The sequence below is a fragment of the Ambystoma mexicanum genome, chromosome 1p (genome assembly GCF_040938575.1).
Source record: "Ambystoma mexicanum isolate Mex_15411 chromosome 1p, UKY_AmexF1_1, whole genome shotgun sequence".
Classification (NCBI taxonomy): domain Eukaryota; kingdom Metazoa; phylum Chordata; class Amphibia; order Caudata; family Ambystomatidae; genus Ambystoma; species Ambystoma mexicanum.
Genome location: NC_090921.1, coordinates 625,503,166 through 625,527,116, shown reverse-complemented (window position 1 = coordinate 625,527,116; position 23,951 = coordinate 625,503,166). Strand labels below are relative to the sequence as shown.

The window sequence follows — 23,951 nt, the reverse complement described above, 5'->3', positions numbered from 1 at the left end:
ACAGTCCTGCGGTAGGACCCTGGGACTACAACAACACCCATAGGGACCGACGAGCCAACTGAGGCATACATGGTGCACCACAATCTTGTGTTTGTTAGACTCCTAATAAATATTACTTAAGTTAGAAAAAAGAACGAGATCAGACCTGGCCGCACACTACAATTATCCCATCTTCCAAGTGTTAGCCTTAGGATACCCATTGATTGTGTGCATCTAATGGAGGCCTGCACCGAGATAGGAAGATTACAATGCAGAAGAATTGGTCGAATTCAAATTCGTCGAATATTTGTTAGCAAATCTGGCCACGCATATTTGTGAGAGGGGTGGTTAATCATGGTAATAAATATAGGGGGTGGTTGGAAGGGGTGCAGGGGGTGCCCCCTCTCTTGTATTTGCAGTCAAATCGAAATAGAGGGGATAAAAAAATCAACACAATCGTATTTGAACATTTCTTTTCAATGTAACCACAACGAACCCCTGCACCACATCTTCTCTTGGCTCGATCAACTTTGAAAGGTAGAGCTGTAGTGGAGCTATGAACATCAGGCCCCTGTGTGCATGCCTGTCTCCTCTTACCACCTTTGTTTATACATGCTTCTATGATTTACACCAGGTTAGACCAGCTCAAGTGCTCAAGAATTGAAACTTCAGGTATGTTCAAGAGGTATATTACCAATTTCACAACGTTCACATGGACTGCCCCATGCTGCTCCCAGGGTTGCACAGCACTCAGACTTCAAAGTAGCTCCATTGATGTTAACCTCGCAGCGGCCATCTTGACTATTCAGCCAGCAGGTTCCTTTCATGCTGTCTACAGTGGGAGAAAGCAAATACCAGCTCAGAAATCAGACACCTGCCTCACAAAGTCATAAAGTCAAACATAGCACCGTAATGTGGCGAACACAGACTCCATGTGTACAAAGTAAATCACTGATGGTGCATGCATGTCCACAAATGCAGGCCTTGTTGACACACTAGCTATTCAGAAAGAAGCATGCCGGCAGCTGGCGGACATGGGATTTCTTACCTACACAGATAGTTCCTGTGGAGTCGACTTTGCTCCCCAGGGAGCACTCACAGACGAAGGAGCCTGCATTGTTTCTGCAGACCCCGTTCACACAGGGATTGGACGTGCACTCGTTCACATCTGAGAAGGGAAACAAAGTGTTCCTTTATAACATTTGAGAGTGGGTCATGACACACCCAATTGATTACAGAAATTGATACCATCATTAACAATATTGATAAAAACATAACAGTCATAGAAAATATTGATGGGAAATGCACACTCTCATTAAAGTAAAGCAACAGGAGAAAATCATCAAAGAAATTGAAGCACCAACATTTGAATAACTTAGCCTCCCTCCCTCCCTCCCTCCCTCTGTCCCTTTCCTTCCTTCCTTCCTTCCTTCCTTCCTTCCTTCCTTCCTTCCTTCCTTCCTTCCTTCCTTCCTTCCTTCCTTCCTTCCTTCCTTCCTTCCTTCCTTCCTTCCTTCCTTCCTTCCTTCCCTCCTTCCTTCCTCCCTCCCTCCCTCCCTCCCTCCCTCCCTTCCCTCCCTTCCTTCCTTCCTTCCTTCCTTCCTTCCTTCCTTCCTTCCTTCCTTCCTTCCTTCCTTCCTTCCTTCCTTCCTTCCTTCCTTCCTTCCTTCCTTCCTTCCTTCCTTCCTTCCTTCCTTCCTTCCTCCCTCCCTCCCTCCCTCCCTCCCTCCCTCCCTCCCTCCCTCCCTCCCTCCCTCCCTCCTTCCTTCCTTCCTTCCTTCCTTCCTTCCTTCCTTCCTTCCTTCCTTCCTTCCTTCCTTCCTTCCTTCCTTCTCCTTCCTTCCTTCCTTCCTTCCTTCCTTCCTTCCTTCTCTCCTTCCCTTCCTTCCTTCCTTCCTTCCTTCCCTCCCTCCCTCCAGGACCCAATTCCCTCCCTCCCTCCAGGACCCAATTCTCTTCTTAAAAATGATGCATGCATCTCTCTTGGCTACAATGCGATAACCTTGCAAAAGCAACTAACTTCCACCTATTTGAAGACACCACAATATGGTCTATTAAAAGGAGTCCGTGTGCACTCATAGGCCACTGAGGCACAAAATAAACTCTGGAATAAAAGTGTATTTAAATAGAGTTGTTCTGCTCTCGTTAAAAGGTATGATGCATCATGCATGAAGAAGGAGAAGCACGTTCTGCCTTAACAGCGTATGGGCAGAAGGTGGCATAACTCTGACATAGCTCTGAATTGGAGGTGAACTTGCCAGGGTGGCTACTAGGTGGCACTATAACATGTGCAGTTTGTTAATTGAAATGGCTGCATCTACTCTTATTATTTGATAGCAGACTTATTTTCTTGGATTTTTAAACATACTATGATATTGAAGGTTTTATGACACATGGCCTGATCCTCCTATCAGAAGGATGTCAGCTTCCGCACACTGATGATTCCCCAGTGATTGAAAAACACATTGGGCCTCATTACGACTCAGGCGGTAAGGGGTTTACGGCGGCGTAAACAGCGCCGACCCTTACCGCCTGATTCCGAGGTCCCTTAGCGCCATGGAGGTTTTAACACCTGCTTTTAGCAGGTGTTAAAATCCATGGCGCTAAGGGACCTTGATGTTAATTACGCCACCGTAATTTACGGTGGCGTAATTAACGCCTTCCCCACTCCCATTATGCCCTATGGAGCAAAAATGGGAATGGGGAATGGTAAATAGGGATTGGGGACTTACCGCCCCGCCAACCTCGGAATGGGGCGGTAAGTCCGCCAACCACCATGGCGTAAACGTAGTTTACGCCATGGTGGTAAAGGTACGACCCAGGCGGTAACTTACCGCCTGGGTCGTAATGAGGCCCATTATGTCCTTGAGGGACGTTAGTCTTGGGATGATTGTTAGGGATCATTTTCATTTTCTCTGCTAAATCCCTTTAACCTGAGAGACCCCCAGCACTTTACGGGACTCTGGACTTTTTGATTTTAATCTCCTGAGTGAGGAAACTTTTAAACACTCACTCATTCTTTTTCTCTGACTGGGATTTTTATTTCCATCTGCTACACTCCATACATATGTTTAATGCAGGCATCTGCTTTTTGCTTTGTGACACCCAGCACCCTCTGTGCAGTGTTACTGAGGAGTCCCTTGAACTTCTCTTTATGCTTCATACATTCTCTTGTGAAAACTACAGTTCCCAAGATTCGTAACTTTTATCTTACTTAACTTTTCCCTTGTGGGTCCAGCACACACCACCTTATAGGGGATACAGGGAGATTACCTTGTAACTCCTTATCCCACTGCTCATGTAACTTTTTGTAACAGTGACTAACTTAAATGACTGGTGGCAGTGGATACCTTTTCTACCTTTTTGTGCAGGCAGAGGCGTAGGCAGGGTAGGGCATAAGGGGCAAGGCCCACCCACAATCTGTAAATGCCCACTCAGCAGCGCTGTGTGGGCATTTCCAGATATTTTTGTCAGTGCACTGGGCCCAACTAGATTAGCACCAGGCCCCACTTGCTAGACAATCCTAGCTACGCCTCTCTGTGCAGGTTACCAGCAGGCTGATTTCTCAGCTACACTACAGCACCCATGAGTGCCCATTTTTTCAAAATGGCCCCTGTCTTCTTTTTTTGCCATTTGTAGTCTGTCAAATCCTTCTGGGCTCTTCTTCTATCATTTTATGTAGATTTGCATTCATTGTGAGTTGTGCCTTTGGTGGGCTTCAGCCCTGTAGCTCACTCTGGCTCCAGAGTGTCTGGGAAGGCAGGAAGTGATGGAGGGTCCCAAAATGTCATTGTGCTTTGTCTGTAGGTGTGCCTGGCTGAAACCAGTTCTAACTGGGTGGCTGACTTCCCTGGTGGACAGACAGCCCCAAGGTGATTGACAGCTCCATGGGAAAGAATTAAGGGATTCAAGCATATAAGGCAAGGATGTTTGGACTACAGGCAGAGTCGACCACATGAACAAGAAATCCAAAGCAGAAGATGAGCAGAGATGCCAACAGCTCCTTCAGCAACCCCAGAAACACTGGTGAAGCCCTGCAACTGTGCTGACCCTATTTTCATCTCAACAGGGAAGCTCAGCCAAGGACAACTTCCTCCCTTAGGTTGGTGGGACCAGCTAGTCTTAAAACCTTCTTCAACTCAAGTCCTGCAACTTTCCTCGGCTGCAGAACATCAAAACCCAAAGCCTTTGCGAGTGCATCATCTTGTCAAAGATCGAATCTTGCTGGAACCTTTCAGGCATCTGTGTGGACTTCCACAGGAATACATTCTTTACCAAAATTCCCCTCACTTGAGTTCAGGACCGAGTAATAGAAGATAATCCAACCAGCGATATTTGTTTGGTGCTAAGAAAAAGGTGGCAAAACCACAAAGAGCCCTAAAGTGAACTGAATACTTTTCTGCTGACCCCTTCTCTCGAGTGCTGGCACAGAAGCCCAGCGACGATCCCCTCTTTTGTCACCACAGCCAAGGAGCAGGAATCAGGGTCTTCATCGTTGCATCCAGAAGGCAACCAGCTACATTTTCAACTTCACTCTTCAGGTACTGTGGGGCTTTGGTTGTCCTTACCGTAGGGCATTTGTGGTGCTCCTTTACTTTGAAAGTGCTGTTTACTTCAATTGGGAGCTGCCCTGAACTCCACTGTGCAGGCCTTACAGCCTGTGGGCTATTAGTAGGCTCTTCTTGAGCTCCTGTATTTTAAACAAGAAAAACTGTCTGGTTTCTTAACTTTCCTCTGAAGATTTACATCAGAACTAGTGCTGTCCATTTGACTGTGGCTTTGCCGGTTTCCCAAATGTCCATCTTCTTGATTCAACTGGTTTTGGCAATGCTGATGCCTCCATAAACTTTAATTGTAAACACTTTTTTAGTTAGGAAGCAGACTGCCTACATCCCTCTGGGAGAGTGTGCATTGTTATTTAACAGTTGCTAGCTGTGCTCTGTCTAGCCTTTATGATATGATATGATATGATATTATTTGTTATTTATAACGCTCTTAATAGCCAAAGGTTCCTAAGCGCGGACCCAGGGATCGAACCTGTGGTGCTCCGTGTCGTCTTGCTTCCAAGGCGAGAACGTTGCCCCTGAGCTTTCCTCCCAAGACATTTCCCTCTAAACTCACTTTTGCACAGCTGATGCATATAAGTGCTTTTACTGACCTTAACTGAAGTCACTATGTGTGCTTGATATGAATAGTATATGAAATGTTTAACACCTGCGTTAATGCCCCTTTTATAATTTGATTCCATTTGCCTTGTGTATATATTAATAAATATATGGTGACATAACTTTAAGTGAGTGTTTTCTTTGGTCTATGTATGTACTGATTTCTTTGTACTGCTCTACATCTCACATAACTCCCTCCTACGATAGATAAGCCTGGCTGCTCAGCCACTCTACCGAATTGTGTAGTACAGGCCTATATTAAGAGCTGGGTCCCTAATAACAAGAGATAAGTCTTATGAAGTCTAACACCAGTTGGACTTTAGAAAAATGTGCCTAACACTGATAACGTGATTTAAAATATAGTGCTGCCCTATAAGACAATGATACCAATCTTGTATTGGGCAAAAATGCTTGTCATTCATTTAACGGCTCCGAAACTTCCATTCATTGCTACTGAGTGGTGCTGTGGCATCTACAGAGTGTTTACTGCAATGGTCTATTCTACTCTCACATTTACAGAAGAAGGCTTTTTCCACCCTTGCCTTTTTATTGAAATCCACCATAATACTGGTTGTGTTTGGTAAACATGACCTTAGGGTTCCAATCACAGACACAGAATCGGATACAATGAAGATGGGAAATGTGCATCTCCCAAAAAATGTGAGGTGGTAAAATATTATATGATGGGATGTGAACAGTTTAGGATCCAAAAAGACATGATCAGCCGGGCAGTAGTCTGTTGACAAATCCGCTGGAATACCGCCCAACTGAATTATAGTTACCACCACTTGGTCTGGCAGAATTACTGCCGATTTACAAGTGGCTGTGGCAGAGTTAATCCACATTTCTTCAAGGTGCATGGGTTTTTTCAGCAGAATTATCATGGGCAGAATTACTGCTGCAGTAATTCTACCGATTTTTTCAGATTTATCGGCGGACAGTGGGAGGATTTACCTCCAGCATGATGCTGGAGGTCAATTTTAATTAAATTCCCCACTTCAGGGCCATAATCGCAGTATGGCAATGTGGGAAAAGTGGCGGTAATTCCGTTACCGACAATTTTATCCCACACCGCCATACTTGTAATGAGCCCCATGATGTTCAAAAGTTTGACTGACCGTGGGCTAAAAGTGGTGAATGAAATAGACTAATTAAGACAAAAAAAAGGAAGCAAAGATAAGGCATTGTTGCAGTGGATATTTGAAACAGACAAGGAACATACGCAGTGGGACGCACATCCTCAAGTCTCACTGAAAACATTAACGAGAAGAAGAACAATGTCAACTACTATAATAATAGTGCTTCCCTGTAAAACAATGCATGTTGCAAAAATGCAAGCTTTTCTATATAACAGCACCACAGTCATAGTGTGTGGCTCTGTGGCTCAAATTCGGAGGTGCACTTCCAGTGATGACTACTATTTTTCAGTACTACCTGCGTCTCGCGGCACAGTCTGTCATCGCTGCTTCAACCATTTCTGTATTGTGCCTCTCCTTGTCTGTGTTGGGATACAGCGCAGATTTCATGCAGAAGTTTACCCACTACCAGCTGCACCTCCTCAGAGGTATTCTTTCTTTTCTTTTTTTTTCCCGGAAGCTCACTTTCTCCAGAGCCCTGGTTCTCTCTAGACTGTACTACTGCAACTGCCTCTTTCTTAATCTGCCTTTCTCTATTCTCCGCCCTCTGCAACTAATCTAGAACAGATTTGTGACTTGTCCTTAGCCTCAAACCCTGGGACCATATCTCACCAGTCCTGAAATCTCTGCACTGTCTCCTGGTGGCTACAAGGACCAAGTTCAAGACCCTCTGCATCATCTACAAGGCTTTCTAGGGCCGGGGCCGACACTATAACCAACTCTCTCTTCCTAAACACTTTCCTTCTCGAGCCCTTCACTCAACCACCTCCAACTCTCTGAGGGTCAGACGCTTCTCCAGGCAGAGAGTGAGGGATGTATCTGTCTCCTCTGCAGGTGCCTCCCTCTGGAATGGCCTCTCTGCCCCTCTCAAACTTGAGCCGGACCACCTGAAGTTCTGACCTTCCTTTTTCACTCTGCTTTTTCTCTCTCGCTACCTTGCTGACCTACCTGTCTGCTGCGCTAACTGGTTTCATGGCTAACCTCAGAGTCTCACAGGCTCCTACACGACCGGGTCTACCACGCACTTAGCGACTGTAACTGGAACCCTGCACTCCCTTGCCTCCTTGCACTTACCCAGAGCCGTGCTGCCCTGGCTGCATCCACTGAGAGCAATGCTGCCCTGTCTCCACATCCTCCTTCCCTCCCCCTGGCACTTCCTCTCTCCCTCCCCCCTGCACTTTGCGGTACTGCCCTTGCACAATCTGAATGACACACAACCTACTAAGATTGTTTGCTTTATCCTCCCTCTGATCTCCCTCCCTTGTCATGTTGCGCCTGGAAACACTTGTGTAAATGACTTATCATATGATATCATACTTCATCATGATGTATTGCAGTGTGGTTATTGGTTAAAGAACAGATAGGCCCTGATGAAGCATTATCCGAGATGCGAAATACATTGGCCAGTTTGTTCTGTTTTCCTCTGGTTTTTACTTAATTGCAATGCTTATTAACCGTTTACATGGTTATCGATGTGCTATTTCAATACATTGGGGGTCATTACAACCCAGGCGGTAACCATGGCGCTATTAGCGCCATGGTTGCCGCCGGTATTTTACTGATTGCGCCATGGTGAATGGCGGAATTACCGCTCCATTCCAAGGTTGGTGGGGCGGTAATTCCCCATTCACCATTGGCCCTTCCCCATTCCCATTTTTGCCCCCATAGGGCTCAATGGAAATGGGGAAGGTGATAGTTATGGTACCGCAAATTGTGGTACCATAAATACCTCCAAGGTCCCTTTGCGGGTCCAATCCTTAACGGCTGGTAAAAACCAGCCGTTAAGGTCGGGACCCGCAAAGGGACCTCGTAATTAGGTGGTTAGGGGTTAACGGCGCCGCCACCTTTTACGGCGCCGTTAACCCCTTACCGCCTGGGTCGTAATGAGGCCCATTGATAGTTTTGTGCTTACCTAATCTGTTTGAATGCGTAATGTACTGCGCCACAGCACAAACGCTATGTGAGCAAACAGTATTGCTATAATCCTTCCTCTGAACTTGTTTACCCAGAACGCAACTGGGGTGACTGCAGTTCTCCTAATACACTGATTACAGATGCCTAATATGTTTTTGGTGAAGTATTTACATTGAAATTTGGTGGTGCGCATTCTCTCTTTCGTACTATTTGACATCAGCCAACTTTTTGGTTTGGTTACCCGCAAAGAAAAGGAATACCTTGAAGCTGGCATGCATCACTCTTCAGGCCTAATGGGTCCAAGTGAGCGTCTGAGGAAGCGTCAGCCACGTCACAGGCAGGCAAGCAGCACCCAGTCTTTTGCTGAGGAGTTTTCACTGCAGATGTTTTTATCACACGTTTTTACTGCATTTTACCCTCCCGAAAAATGAAGATGGTCGGATTGTTTGAGGCAATATTTTATGGGGGAAGATAGGGGGAAGGGAGATGCGGGGTCCCCCCCGCATTTTGTAGGAAAACAGTAGTTAATAAATGTGGAGGAAAAAAATCTGTGGTGAAAAATGTGTCTGTAAAAACAGCTGGAACCCTGCAATTTACCTGAGACCGGCCAATAGAGACTGGATCTCCCCTGAGAAGTTCCATGGAGACAGTTTTAGAGGGAAAAGCTCGAATATGCTTCGCACAAAACTATGAAACAAGTTATCCTTGAGCCTGAGACTTTACAACTTTAAATTTAAGGAGTCGCTGTAGACTGTCCTACTCCGATGGACCTGGCAAGAATATACGACTACCTCTGCCCTAAGAAATAAATACATTTTCAATGATCAGTGTATGATATGATATGATATGATATGCCATGTATAACGTGCCTCTACAAAAGTGTTTCTTTGGATCTTCAGAATAAAATAAAAGTCCAGATGAGAAAGATACTACACAGAGCATCTCATCTCCTGCCTCCCTCCCATCCCACCCTACTTTATCCTCCTTTTACTGCCCTGAAAGCAGCTCATGTTAGTGTGTGGCACGCTACAAACCACCGAGAAATACACACTTTAACATGCGGGGAAAATGAACTTTGTAAGACTTTCTCTACATTGGTACAATGCTGATGTTTTTTAAAAAAAATATATAAACCGGCACTGATATTTAGAACTCGGTTTTTGCCAGTGCAAAATAATACTTTGCATACAAAATTATCATTCAGGACCCACCCTCTTTTATTTAATACAAGATTTGAAAAGGGAATGCATAGTCTCTCTCACACACACACCCACACCCACGCGCGCGCCCTTCTGCGCGCCCACGCTGCATGGACTTCTTACCTTCGCAGGTCTCTGTTTCCATCCTGAAGATGTAGCCCTTAGGGCAAGTGCAAGAGTAGCTGCCCGGCGTGTTGCGGCATAGACCATTGTCACAGAGCAAACGGTTCACTGCACACTCGTCCACATCTGGGGGACAAACAGAACAAGTTAAAGTTACATAGCCCGAAGAGCACACACGTGAGCTTGCCACATAATGGTCAGACCATATATAGCACACTTAATCAGTGCTTGACATACGTTTTAAAATGCTGTCAATTTTGATGTCAAGTGCATCACCACAGAGCTTACAGAGGGTTCAGCGAATGCACAAATAATTCTAGCATGGCTGACTCTGTGTTGCTCCCCTGTCCCCCCACACCCCCTCCATGCTCCGTGTTGCTCTCCTGCCCCATCCCCCCTCCATGCTCTGTGTTGCTCCCCTGTCCCCCCACTCCCCACATGCTCCGTGTTGCTACCCTGTCTCCCCACCCCCTCCATACTCCGTGTTGCTCCACTCATCCCCCTCCCCACCTGATTTGTCCCCTTGCCCCCTCTCCTCCTCTCTCCCTTTTCTTCTCCTACCCCTCCATATCCCATGCCCCTCCCCTGTTATTTGTCTTTACGACCCTCTTGCCCTCTCTCCCCTGTTTCTCCTTTGGTGTGGTCTCTCTCCCTCTCTGCACTCTGCTACCTCATATCCGTGCTTAGACATGCTTGATGGCTGCATGTCTTATCCCCCCCCTCTGCCACCCCTCTCCCCCCCTCTTTCTGTCCCTCATGCCATTGGCACTTACTCCTATCATGTGTCCCTTGACCTTTGATAGCAGCCTGTCTGTCCATCCCCCCTTCCTCCTGTTTTTCACTTGCACTACATCAATTGTCATCATGCATGTTTGTTCTCATGTTCTTTCCCTCCCCCACCCCTCCAAATGTCGCCAGGCCTAGTAAGATAGTTATTTTCACATTCTAAATTGTTTTAAGGACTTGTAAGAATGTAATTTGTTTCTCCCATGTTCCCTCCCTCCTGGAAGCGCTTTGAAACACACTGTGTATAGGCGCTATACAAATAAACAATCAATCAATTAATACTCTAGTTGTATGCAAAAAGGCAATCAACTTGAAGTTAAACCTGAAAGAAAACGTCTGCATTGAGAACGGGATGACATTTGGGTCATTATCAATATTTGGAAATCCAAAGTGTGGAATACAAACATGTTCTGATTCAGGAATCAGCTAACTGAAGCACCAATCAGCATTTCAATTCATCACTAGGAATTCAGCGCGAATCAGCACCATTTTAAAACATCATTTTTTGGGGGGGGTTTGCAATGGTGAGACCCCATGTTGAACGGCAGTGGAATGCCACTGCAGCTCTGCACTTTGCAATGGCAGGCTATGGGCACGCTGGATTCCCTCTCCAAGGGTTTGAATGCATTCAAATGTGGAATGAGTGCCATCGGGACAGCAATACACAGCCATTCACTTTTCACAGTTGGATTTCTGCCTCGCTCTAGGTCGGCCATTTTACACCTGAGCAGTCCTAAGGAAGCGGTAGGCATCAATAGCATGCAAACAACTGGTAGGTTTCACACACAGTAGTGCTGTAGTGCACCAGTACATTATTATTAAAAACGTGACTTTTCATAAGTGATGGCCTCTAGGTCATGACGGATTGTAGACTCACCAACACAGTTCTTGCCGGTGGTGTCCGACTCGTAGCCCAGGTTGCAGATGCAGCGGTAACTGCCCCGCAGGTTCTCACAGATGCCGTTCGGGCAAATCTCAGAATTCAAGGCACATTCGTTGATGTCTGCGGGAGGAAGGAGAGCACAGGAGCAGACAGCGGTAAGACTCTCAGCTTCACATGTGCAGGTCTGTATGAAGGTGAACATGTGAATGCACTGGAAAGTGGGAAGGGACGTGGGACATTTTAGGAGGGGAACATGTTCTCCCTGTCCCATGCTGTTTCCTTCTGACTAACACGCCTTCCATTTCCAATCATATCTACGGATATAGTGACCGAGTGCAGGGGCGAAAAAAAAAAAAAAACATCTGAAGCGTGACAAATGAAAAATACAAATGTTTTCATATATAGAGAACACGCAGAACAAAAACATTTCCAAGAGCTATGCAGTGAAAAACATATTCTGTAAATGGTCAGTAAGTGCGTGTGGAGTTTCCATTTGACGTCACAGGGGAATGTCATTTCATACAGGTCTTGGCTAACGTCAACAATCTTTTTCAGGTGTTTAGAAAACTGCATAGAATTCCGCATCCAACCACTAGATGGCAGCATAATTGCCAGCATACACATATTTAAGAAATCCACGCGGTGAAACAACTAAACCTGGCACTGCCTTTCCCACAGCACTACCCACACCACAGGGAATGTGCATGTGTGTGATTTAATGATGTGTGTAGGCTTCACCTAGTGTACTTTGGCAGGCTGCACCCCTCCCTCTTGCATTTACACTATTTGCCCAGTTTTTAATATTTCGCCATTAAGGGGTGATCGTGTTTTTTGCATAGAGCAGGTCACTCGTAATCACATTTCAGACACATTGGGCCTCATTACGAGCATGGCGGTAGCCGTGCCTGTATGGCAGGCATGGCTACCGCCATGCTCGCTACCGGCACCGCCTCCCGCGATTGGGATATAACCTGCCCATTACGAGATGAGTGGGCCGGTAATTGCCCATTCGCGGGAGGCGGTAATGCCAAGCTCCCGATCCCCATTGGGGGTGGGGAGCATGGATGGGCCGGCACCGTTAATAACGGTGCTGGCGGCATTACGAGTTCTGCTCGTGGGTGCCCCACAGCCCGCCAGGTAACACCTGGCGGGCTGTCAGGAACCCGCGAGCAGAACTCATAATGCGGCGGCCCGTTATGAACGGTGCCGGTGCCTTACATGCACCGCTCATACCGTAGCCGCCAGCCTCCAGCCTCATAATGAGGCCCATTATCTCATTGTAGCACAGAAACTATATTGAGGCAGACAATCATCTGGTTGCATAAGTATGTTGCGATTTCTCCATTAGAGTTGAGAGTAACTGGGAGCACTAGAAAGGCGGAACACTGCACTCAATCTGGTGGTTATGGGAATGTCCTGCTGCGTGTGGTCAGGTTTGCTTGGGACAGTGCCCTATTGTTCCTGGCCAGGTTTAGTCTACAATGGGTATGAAACCTTCAACGCATGCGCTGGGTGATGTAATTTGTCTGAGAGCATGAACTCGCCAATGGAAATGAAAGAATTAATGATTTATCAGTGTAGCCAAAACGTGTTTCGACCCTCATGGGTCATTTTCAAAGCTCAATTAGTAGGTTAAGCTGCTGTCTGTAAATGTCGGTCTTGATCCTTGGTAGTTAAAATCTGGAGCCACAGATGCTGACAAGGGATAATCTTGGGGCAGGACAGTCCCACGGATGTGTGCAGAGCAGAAGTATGCCGTGCTCATCAGGCACCCAAATTGCTGGGCAATTCTTCTCTGAACTAGAGTACCACCAGCAACTCCAGCCACATATTTCTGCCTTGTTGGGTATCCTTAACAAGGTGTGGCTGTGGGAATGTTTTTGTTTGGTACTGTCTGAGGTGCCCATGTTGGATTGAAGAATTTGATTTGCTTTGCGTATCCCAACAGGAGCTGGGCAGGAAACCTGAGTCTAGGCGCTGATGATAAACAATCACATAAATAACCGGGAAACCAGAAATGTATTGGAAAAGGAAGGCTCTCCATTTTCTCTGGAAAAGGCACATAGCTTCCATGCGGCGAAGCTCTAAGGGAAGGTGGTCCCACAGCTATGGTCCAATGACTGAAAAACGACTGTCCCCTCTAGTCTTGCATCTGGAAAGCTGGTACAACCAGAAGAATTTTTCATTTAAGATACGCAAGGGAAAGACCATGTAAACATTTGAAAACCAGTCACAAGACTTTGAAAACAATGCAATGGAGAACTGGAAAACAGTGGAGGGAATTTAGATAAGGAGAAATTGCGCTTCATTTAGAAAGTTAAAAAAGTATGCGCACAGCGGCATTCTGAACCACCTGGAGCCTGAGCAAGTGACAGTCTGAGATATAGGCATTAAGAGCATTAAGGTAATCAAGGCGCAAATTGATGAGTCCCCACAAAAGATGCCTGTTCTTCTTTCGGTATATAGTAAAGTGTTTGCCTGAGAAGATGCAGAAAAAAAGGCTAATCAAACTACTTCATTGACCTGGTGTGTGGGGGAGAGATCTGGCTCCCAGATCACCCCAAGTCCTTTACTTTTTGGCAAACAAAGTAGGTAATCCGAACAACATGGGTGGAGAGGGACAGAGTTATTATCCTTCAACAACAGATGTTTAGGACCCCACAGGCTCACGTCTATCTTATAAGGATTCAGTTCAAGACCATTATTAGTCGCCCATTGTCTGACTTCCACAAGACAACTCTCAAGGAAGGAAAGGTTCCCATTTAAATCAGATGTCTTAAGATACACCTGAGTGTCATTGGTGTATGAATGGAAAACCAAATGATGTTTCTGAAAAATACTCATAAGAGGTTGCATATAAATATAAAACAAACATGGAGATAGAGGAGATCCCTGTGGTACTCAACACGTAATGGGTGATGGATCGGACATTAGTGCCTACTATAACCATCTGATATCTTCCCTCCAAAAAAGTGCAGGACCACGCATAGGTAGGGTGTGTTTACCAAAAAGGGTTTTCAAGTGAGCAAACAAAATGGTATGATCCACTGTGTCAAAGGCTGCAGAGATTCAACATAACAGGGACAAATGACCCTCGCCTGCCTGTCTGAAGACATCGTTCCACATTGCGACCAGTGCGGATTCTGGCAGTGCCTTGGATGGAAACCAGATTGCAATGTATCCAAAACATGTTTTTCTTCAACAACACCCAATATGCCCTCGTACTAATGGACACAACAGCTGCCTTCAATACGATCAGGCACACATTCCTAATCAAGAGGGTGGAGGAAACCGGCAGAGAAAGCTCTGCACTACAATGGCTGAAATCTTTATCACCGACTGAATAGAAAGAACCCACATTCCACTATACATATCAAACACACAAAAAATCACATGCAATGTACCAGAAGGATGAAGCCTCCCTCCACTCTTCTACATCTATAAAACCCTGCTAATGAAACTGATTCAAACCCCTGAACTGACAGCCTACAACTACGCAAACGACAGCCAACACCTCTTCACTGGCATAAACACCTGGATAGCAAACCACAACTTCAAAGTAAACCCAACCAAAACAGAAATACTAATCGCTCAACAAGAAAACAGTCTAACACAGACATTCCTTAAATTGACTCCACCCATCAGAACCCAAACAGAGATGTCAACAGTGATATGAAAACTGGGAAACCCGATGGACAACAAACTCACCTTGTCCACAACCAGAAATCAACGCAATAGCTAGAAAATGCTTCTACCACCTCCGATTGATAAGAGGGTTCCTCCTTTACCTCAACTTTGCACACAGAAACCTCACAATCATCTCCTTGGTATTATCAAGTAAAGACTACTCTTGAGATTAAATAGAGGAGACTCACATCAGCCCTAAGAAGTATACACTGGCTACCAATAAAGAAACACATCAACTTCAAACCCTTTTGCATTGCCCATGAATCACTGCACAGACAACAAACAAATTAATCCAAACTAAAATCACTGATACCGGCTGAGGATAGACTTAAGATTTAGCACTGACCGCCAAATAGACACAAGACACTACGAGAAATGAAAATTCTTAGGAAAGACGGAAGACCACCTCACTTTCAGGAAAAGTCTAAAAACCTGGCTTTTCAACTCGCATATATTACCCAGATCAACCACTTAACAACCACTACATGAACCGCCAGCCCAAACCTTGCACTCCCTGCTTCTACAAACCATAAACCGGAAACAAGGAAAACAGGGATACATTTTGAATGGAAAACAATAATATAACTACAATAACCAGAGATCACCCAAACCCACTTAGCTCTTCTTCTCGCCCACACAACTCACACTCCTCACCTACAACACACCCAGAGGGTGAGTGAATGAACCCACCATATAATGCAAGCTGCCCATCACTATAACCAAGCTACACACCCAGCCACCTCAGACAACAAACAAGTCAAACACTGGGCACAACAAACCCAATTGTGTGCAATGAGGCCGCTAGGAGTGATGTGCGTTATATAGTAAATACATAAAATAAATAAAACAAAATAAAGCCCAGTGCACAAAACAAAGCACATCCAGAAAGCTCACACGCATAGATGCCAGTTGCTCCTGGTTCTGCATGCATCAACAGGTGAGCACAACATCCTATCCCTCTCTCCCTCACTAAACAACCAAGCCACTTTTCAGCGCAGAGCCACGTGAGCCCCTCGGGACCATGAAAATGGCAGCAAGTGGACGATATATGAATCAACTTAACATAACAAATTGCAATGTTGGCAGGCTAGAAACATTCTCCAGGATCCTAGCAATCCAAGGTGAGCCTGTGATAAACCACACATTGCTCATTACTGAGTGATCAAGTGAAGCCTTCCTTAACAAGGGGGAGATCAGTACTGAGATGAACTAGGGGGGCACGAATCCTTGAACAAATGGACAATTCTGACACTGATTACCAGAGCTGTAAACAGGGGCTGGCTGTCCTGTAAGTTAACGGAATTTACAAAAGTCTGATGATGTCCCTGAAAGACTAGCTAAGTGTCATAGAGTCGCTCACAGGTCAGGGGGGACTGGCATTTGACTCTCTCTGCTTCCGTTTTTCTGGCCTTTCACAAATCTTGGATTTGTCCTCCTCACCCATTTCCTGCAGACCAGTGTGGCTATGTCTTTAAGTTTACACTCCCGCTCCCTTTGCATAGCATGGGAGGAGGTATGTATTCCCTTTGCGATTGCCAGGTAAGGTAGTACTTACATACATTTCCATGGAGCCGGCAGGAAATGAAACATGACGCATATGGGGCCAGGCGAGGTCACAGGGCACTAAGGTGGTAAAAGGGCTGTCTAAGAGAAGGAGTGTCCAAGAGGAGAGGACATCGGGGGCGGAGCCAACTTCGTAATTTGAAGGTGCTTGATGACAGTTTTGAAAGCTGGTCCTGAGTGGAGCCATTAAACCAATGGGACCTGGCACCCCCGCACTTGGGACAGTTTCTGGATCCCTATAGTCCCCCTGCCAACCCTTGACACCTGATGTCCACACTTACGCTGCACTTGCCACTTGCTGGCCGTCACTTACTTATTGTTATCATCTTCCCATGTACAGCACTGTCCCTTCCCCCTTCCCGCGCACTTGCGTGATCTGATTGACACCTGGCCTAGTAGGATCGGTGTCCGTCCTCCCTTTGTTCCCCTCCCTTGGCTCGTCGCGCCTCGAAACACTTTTGTATAGGTGTGTTATAAATGTCATATTATATCATGTACGTGATGATCAACCCTCCACCTTTGGAGGCCGGGAGGCTGAGTAGCTAGTACGCCTTCCTTCCTTTGGACCATTAGATGCATCTTTCATCCCACTTCAGAGGACAGTTTCATAAATTGATGCTAGCCATTGCAGGCGGGGGCTACCTGAGAGCTGAGCCCAGCTTTTAAGCCTTTGGCTTCATCATGAGGGCATTTTCATAAAGCCTGTGTAGGATGTTGTCCTCTGCCACCGTATGTTTGCTGCTGCGTCCACTTTAATGATTGTTTAAATGTAAACACACTGCTCTGCCAGGTGAACAATCTGACAGACTCTTGATTTAGTGCCTATTTCCCATTGAATCCACTGGGTTGAGCGTCATGGCAGAGTGCACCCTTCTGCCTGTATTCTCCTCCATTTGGGAGGTCCTTAAGCCAGGGGCTAGATGACAATAAGGGGGTAATTCATAGAATTCAGCGCACAAGTGGCGCACGCGGCAGGCGCACAGTGTGCGCGTGCGAATCCCTGCGCCAGCCGCGTGCGCCAAAATCCATTTCCGCGCACAGCGTATTCATGGATTCCAGCCACCAAAACCAGCCGTGGCGCACAGTGGCGCAGCGACCCTGCAGCAGCGCCAGTTACGCCCCCAAGAACGCCTCTCGCGCAGGGAAAAGCCATCAATATACCCAATCCAGCGCAAAGGGCTGCGCTAACCCTGTACCAGCACGGCAAGCGGGCTACGTGTATCACTGGGGTGCGCGGGAAGTACCTCACACGATTGGCCCTGTGCGAGCAGGGTACGCGTATTTCAGGGATGCGCGGGAAGTTCCACACGCGATTTCCGCAGGGTACGTGTATTTCAGGGGTGCGCGAGAAGTTCCACACGCGATTTCAGCAGGGTACGTGTATTTCTGGGTGCGGGGGACATTCCACACGCGATTTCAGCATGGTACGTGCATTTCAGGGGTGCGCAGGAATTGCCACATGCGATTCGGCCCGTGCGAGCAGGGCACGCGTATCTCAGGGGTGCTCGGGAATTTCCACACGCGATTTGTCTGGGTACGTGGATCTCAGGGGTGCGTGGGAAGTTTCACACGCGAATTGGCAGGGTACGTGGATTTCAGGGGTGCGCGGGAAGTTCCACACGCGATTTGGCCGGGTACCTGCGCGGGAATTTCCACACGCGATTTGTCTGGGTACGTGGATCTCAGGGGTGCGCGGGAAGTCTCACATGTGATTTGGCAGGGTACGTGGATTTCAGGGGTGCACGGGAAGTTCCACACGCGATTTGGCCGGGTACGTGCGCGGGAATTTCCACACGCGATTTGTCTGGGTACGTGGATCTCAGGGGTGCGCGGGAAGTCTCACACGCGATTTGGCAGGGTACGTGGACTTCAGGGGTGCGCGGGAAGATCCACACGCGATTGGGCCCGTGGGAGTAGGGTACGCGTATCTCAGGGGTGCGCAGGAAGTGCCACACGCGATTTCAGCAGGGTACGTGTATTTCGGGGTGCGGGGCAAGTTTCACACTCGATTTCAGCAGGGTACGTGTATTCCAGGGGTGCGCGGGAAGTTCCACACGCGATTCCATCAGGGTACGTGTATTTCAGGGGTGCGCGGGAAGTTCCACATGCGATTTGGCCGGGTACGTGAGTGGGAATTTCCACACGTGATTTGGCTGGGTACGTGTATGACAGGGGTACGTGGGAAATTCTACACGCGATTTGGCTGTGTGCTCCCAGGTATTCCCTGTACACCCTCCACGGCCCCTGCAGGCAGCCGACACCACAGGGGACTACCCTGCACACCTGCTCATGTCACCCAGCACCCCCACCCACCAGCCACCATGAGCAGCCCCCACCAAGCCCCCACTCATGTCTCCCACCACCCGCACCCCCCAGCATCCAGGGGCACCCTCCACCAGGCCCCCACTCATGTCCCCCTGCACCCAGGTCCTCACAATCCCAAATCATGTGCGTTATGGTCAGCCTCCACAGCCAAAAGGCCCTACCAAGTAACCCATTCACCCACATGGAAATGGAAATTACATGTTACACCCCCAATGTTCATAAAGCAAATGAACCCATGTCCGTCACACACAATGGTTGCAAATGAATGGGAAAACACCCAACATGACATGCATGAAACCAATGAGATGATACCACACAGTGAAGTATGAAAACAAAATTCTATTAAAAAAAATTGAATGCAAATGAAATGAAACAAACTACAATGGCAATGAAAAAAAGATAAGCTGCATGTCCGTCCAAAAAAATCAAAACTACAAATCCAAATCCAAAAAAATGTTGTTCAAAGTCACATTAAAAATAAAATCAATCTCAGAGATAAAAATAAATGCAAAGACCATTGCTCCATGGAGAATTAATCAAAAATATAAAAATAAAACAATCCAATAAAGAACTATGGACAAAACATCCAAGGGTCCATGAGCCCAACTGAACAAAGGAAACCTACAAAAAACCCTAACTAAAATGCAACTATATACAAAAAGTGGAGCTGTGTCCATCGACTCCATATCATAAGAAGAAACAAATGAAACCTAAAACTAAAGAACTATATACAAAGGCGGCGGGCAAGTCCAGCGGCTCACTCCATGGTGTTCCAGGCCAGGGCATCATCAAACTCCTCGTCTATGTCCCGGAGGCGGTCCTGTTCCATGGCCCTGAGGGTCCGCAGGGACGACGCCACCTGCTCCTCCAACCCCCTGCGGATTGCCTCGAGGCACTCGACCCGCCTCAGGGCCCTCCGCATGGAGTTCTCTGCCCTGACCATCGTGAGCCGCGCCTCTTCCGCCCGCCGCCGCTCCGCACCTATCTGCTGGCCCAACCGCAGCCACACGGAAGACACTTCCTGTCCTGGGTCCTCCTGCCTTCCGGCCGATGCCTGCCCCTCCGTTGTGGATGGCCCCGAGCCATGATGCCTCCCACGTTGACTCTGCTGCTGCCTCCGACGCAACTGCCTCTGCCAGCACGACGGCATCCAGGCTGATGGGATCCACCGACGCCGTCGTGCATGTGCCCTGCCTGATGATGCCGGCACATCCTCCATCTGCTGGGGTACAGTTGCTGTGGTGTCCACCAATGCTGGACCTCCGACTCCCGACTGTGGCAGGGATGGGATCCCCACCGAGCTGGCTGCATTGGTCAGGGCAGGTCCACAGGGGGCCCTGGTGGCATCTGGGCCGGAAGACGGCAAGGAGAACGACTGGCGTATAGTCTCCACAGAGGAGGAGAGGGCCGCCAGATTGGCCGACACATGCAGGAAACCCCCGAACATGGACGATCCCAATTGGGCCACATCGGCACGGTGCTCTTCGTGATGACGTGCGTGCTCCTCCTGGGAAGCATGCACGGCATCACGAATCACAGCCGTGCGCATCGCGACCCCAATCAGGACCTTCTCCATACGGCCAGGGGTCCCCTCGTCCGCAGGTTGAGGGGAGTCAGATGACATGGACATCCCCTCTACCTGCTGACGGGCCTGGGACGGGGCATCCCTGCTGGTGCATGGTGGTGCACCCACAGGGTCAGGGACAGCGACATGCACAGGCCCCTCCACGGTGACCTGTGCTGCCTCCTGCCCCTGCCCCTGGACTGCACCACTTGCACCAGCAGGGATGCCCCCACCAGGCCCCATGTGCGCCTCAGTGGCGGCCTCCTCCTCTGTGGAAACCACCAACCTGGATGGCTCCTCACCGTCTTCCGCCGTAGCAGGCCCCTGTGGGGGCTCACCCACCCCTTCCGCTGCAGCCATGGGGGCATCCCCGCCGACTTACTCCACAGCGCCGTCTCCGCCCTCTTCTTCACTAGCCGCTGCGTAGAGGGAGACATAGAACACAAGCATCAGGGTACTGTACAATGGTCCCCTAGACAGGAAGCAATAGCAGATGAGTGCCACTGTCAAAGTACACTTCCATCATGTCCCTCCACAACACATGTGTCAGTCCAGGCAAAACACACACAGTGACAGTCATGGTGCATGCCATGGACATTTCCATACATGTCCAATGGACTCTCGAAACATACAATGTAGTGGAACTCACATGCATCATGGGTCATGCCTATCACATGCACACACTTCACCTCAGTAACATCCATCTGGCCCCGTACACCCCAATCACAGTGGATACAAGGATGACTAGGCTGCATCAGTGAATCAGTACATTGTCACAGACATGTGTCATGCATCCATGGCATTCACAAGTCACAGACACGCAGGTCAGGCACACAGACATGCATACCATATATGTACCCGGCATCAGCACCCATCCCTCACCCCCACCCATGTCCAGGAACAGAGACTGCCATGCTCTCATGTGTACAATCTGCATAGGGCTCCCCATGTCGCATTTAAACACATGCAACAACCGTGCGGTTCACATATTACTGGTCGCACATGCATTACCATGATGTCCCTGCACACATACATGCGTACATGGCCTATGTCACACATACAGGCAAGTATCAGACAACCAGCACACTGCAACATGCCCTGTCTCACACAGCAATGCTTGGCCACTTACCGCTCAACTCCAGACGGGTCTCCCTCTCAAGGACCTGGGCGTGGAGCGCTGGGTGTACGCGTTCCAGGACCCTCATCTGGATGGAACTCATGCGGCCCCAGCCCCCCTCCACGAGGCGCCGGGCCTTTATGAGGGTCCTGGACCTCAAGTCCTCCCAGCGCTTCTTGACCTTCTGGATGGTGCGGGTTGCCACCTCCTCTGCGTTGATGGCAACCACACAGTCGGCCCAGATCCTCTCCCGTCCTTCCTTGTTGGCGCAGGACGATCTGAAGAGGGCATCATACTGCCCCAGGACTTGCTCCACCAGGACACCAACTTCGGTGGCAGTGAAGCTGGTGCCCCTCTGCCTCTCTGGCCGGGGGTTGCCACTGGTGCCAGATGTTGATGTGCCCGACATGGCAACCCCAGGGGCAGGAGTGGGTGGGCAACTGGGTCCTGGGGCTAGGCTGAGGAGTGATGTTATCCGAGTCGGGAGTCTTCTGTTCCTGCAGGGGTGGTCACAGCAACTGGACCCCTGCAGATGGCTGATGTGCAGGCACCAAATGGCAAGGCACGGTGGCAGCAGGCAGGCAGGCAGGCAGCAGCAGATGGCACGTGGGAGGCTGCTCGGGGCACTGGGGGGCAGTAATTCGGCCTTCTGGGCAGGAGCGTGGTCTTCCGTGTGTTTTCGCGTGGCCAGCTTGATACGGAGTGATTTGGCACGTGAAAATCCTGCACGTTAGTGTGATATTCGAGGAAAGGCCCTTAGCGCGTAATCGCGTCAGCATGAGTACGCGATTTCATTGGACCAAAGGCCCTTACAGCGTAAGCGCGTCTGTGACGTTTCACGCATGGGCGTTGCCCTGGCAGGGCTTGGAGATCCCGCGTGCCTTTGAACTGCTCTTTACGTGCTTTTCGTGCGGTGCGTGTGTTTTCCATCCATTGGGGTTCACACGCTATTACTTCACAGCAGGTGTTGGCTACGCGTTCTTCTACACGCAAGGCAGACGGTGAGTGGTACCCCGCTCCCCCCCAGGCCCGATCGCGTGAAGCGAACCCCTGAAATACACATAGCTCCCCCAGGCCCGATGGCGTGAGAAACTTCACGCGAACCCCTGAAATACACAAAGCCCTCTCCCCCAGGCCCGATCGCGTGAAAAAGTTCACGCGAACCCCTGAAATACACGTAGCCCGCTCCCCCAGGCCCGATCGCGTGAAAAAGTTCACGCGAACCCCTGAAATACACATAGCCCGCTCCCCCAGGCTCGATCGCGTGAAAAACTTCACGCGAACCCCTGAAATACACGTAACCCGCTCCCTCACGCCCGATCGAGTGAAAAACTTCACGCGAACCCCTGAAATACACGTAGCCCGCTCCCCCAGGCCCGATCGCGTGAAAAAGTTCACACGAACCCCTGAAATACACGTAGCCCGCTCCCCCAGGCCCGATCGCGTGAGAAACTTCACGCGAACCCCTGAAATACACGTAGCCCGCTCCCCCAGGCCCGCGTAGCGAACCCCTGAAATACACATAGCCCGCTCGCACAGGCCCAATTGCTGTATGTTGCCACTTTTGTAATGCGCAGGGACGCTACCGCCTGCCTTCGTGTGGCGGACGTGTTTCGGCCTGTGCGTGTCTTTGGCTGTGCGTGGCTTTGCCCTATTCGATTCCATGAATATGTGTGGTTCGAGTGCGTGTGGGCGTTCCGTCTGCTTCCCTGCAGTACATCCCCAGTTACGCCCTTATTTTCGCGCGTTGTTCCCCATTCCGCGCGTTACGCCCCGTGTCCCGCCCACTTTCTGGTGTATGCGCCGAGGTTGTGCGCTTTCACTGTGCGCGTCGCGCACGCCTTTCGGGATGTTGCAGTGACTTGTGCGCCATGCACGGGTTTGCCGCACATCCCTGGGTGTACACACGCAGGGACTTCCATGAAACGCACGTTTTTTTCCGCTTGCGCCTGCTTGCGCCTGCTTGCGCAAAGATTTTCGGCGCACGTTTGTTCCATGAATCGGCCCCTAAGAGATTTAAAAATTGTATTTTACTTGAAGCACGACTGCGGTTCACTTCGCGCAACGGAGTGGATTTGTCCTGCTGAAAGTCAAATGTTTCAACCGGGCACACTGCTTTTAGAAGGTCAGGATTTCAGCAGCATAGATTTCAACCCATCCTCCCTGCTACTCTGGCACTCCTGCATTTGGGCTATCTGCAAAGGCGGAGGAATGAAGGCTGGGGCGCCTGCTGCGCTGTGCATATCAGGTTCCCTTGGTGTCAATGATCGGAAGGTCTGGCGCACATTAGTGCAGCACAATACAAGGCCTGTGCAGAGCCCTACGCTCCTGGCACGCTCGCTCACTCGCTCCTGCCATTGGCTGCAACCCTGGCCAGTCCCAGGAGCGCCGTCTTCCCTGTGTCTCGGTGCCAACAACGCTGGAAACATGTAATCCCTTCTTCAGGTGCCATTTATTTTTCTTTCATTTTTGATTTATCAGCGTGAGACATACTCTCTTCGCGATTTCAT

At 48.9% G+C, this 23,951-nt stretch overlaps 1 protein-coding gene across 1 annotated transcript in view; it reads right to left on the bottom strand.

Annotated features, from left to right (window-relative positions):
* The window catches only part of LOC138577245 (fibrillin-2-like), a 454,244-nt gene that overhangs the window by 116,317 nt on the left and 313,976 nt on the right, over positions 1 to 23,951 (bottom strand). Inside the window, exons 18-21 of the mRNA XM_069649613.1 lie at positions 11,180 to 11,305; positions 9,517 to 9,642; positions 1,028 to 1,147; positions 674 to 811 (exon numbers count right to left, since the gene is read on the bottom strand). Of these exons, the coding sequence (XP_069505714.1) occupies positions 674 to 811; positions 1,028 to 1,147; positions 9,517 to 9,642; positions 11,180 to 11,305 (510 nt within the window). The remainder of the gene's footprint in view (positions 1 to 673; positions 812 to 1,027; positions 1,148 to 9,516; positions 9,643 to 11,179; positions 11,306 to 23,951) is intronic.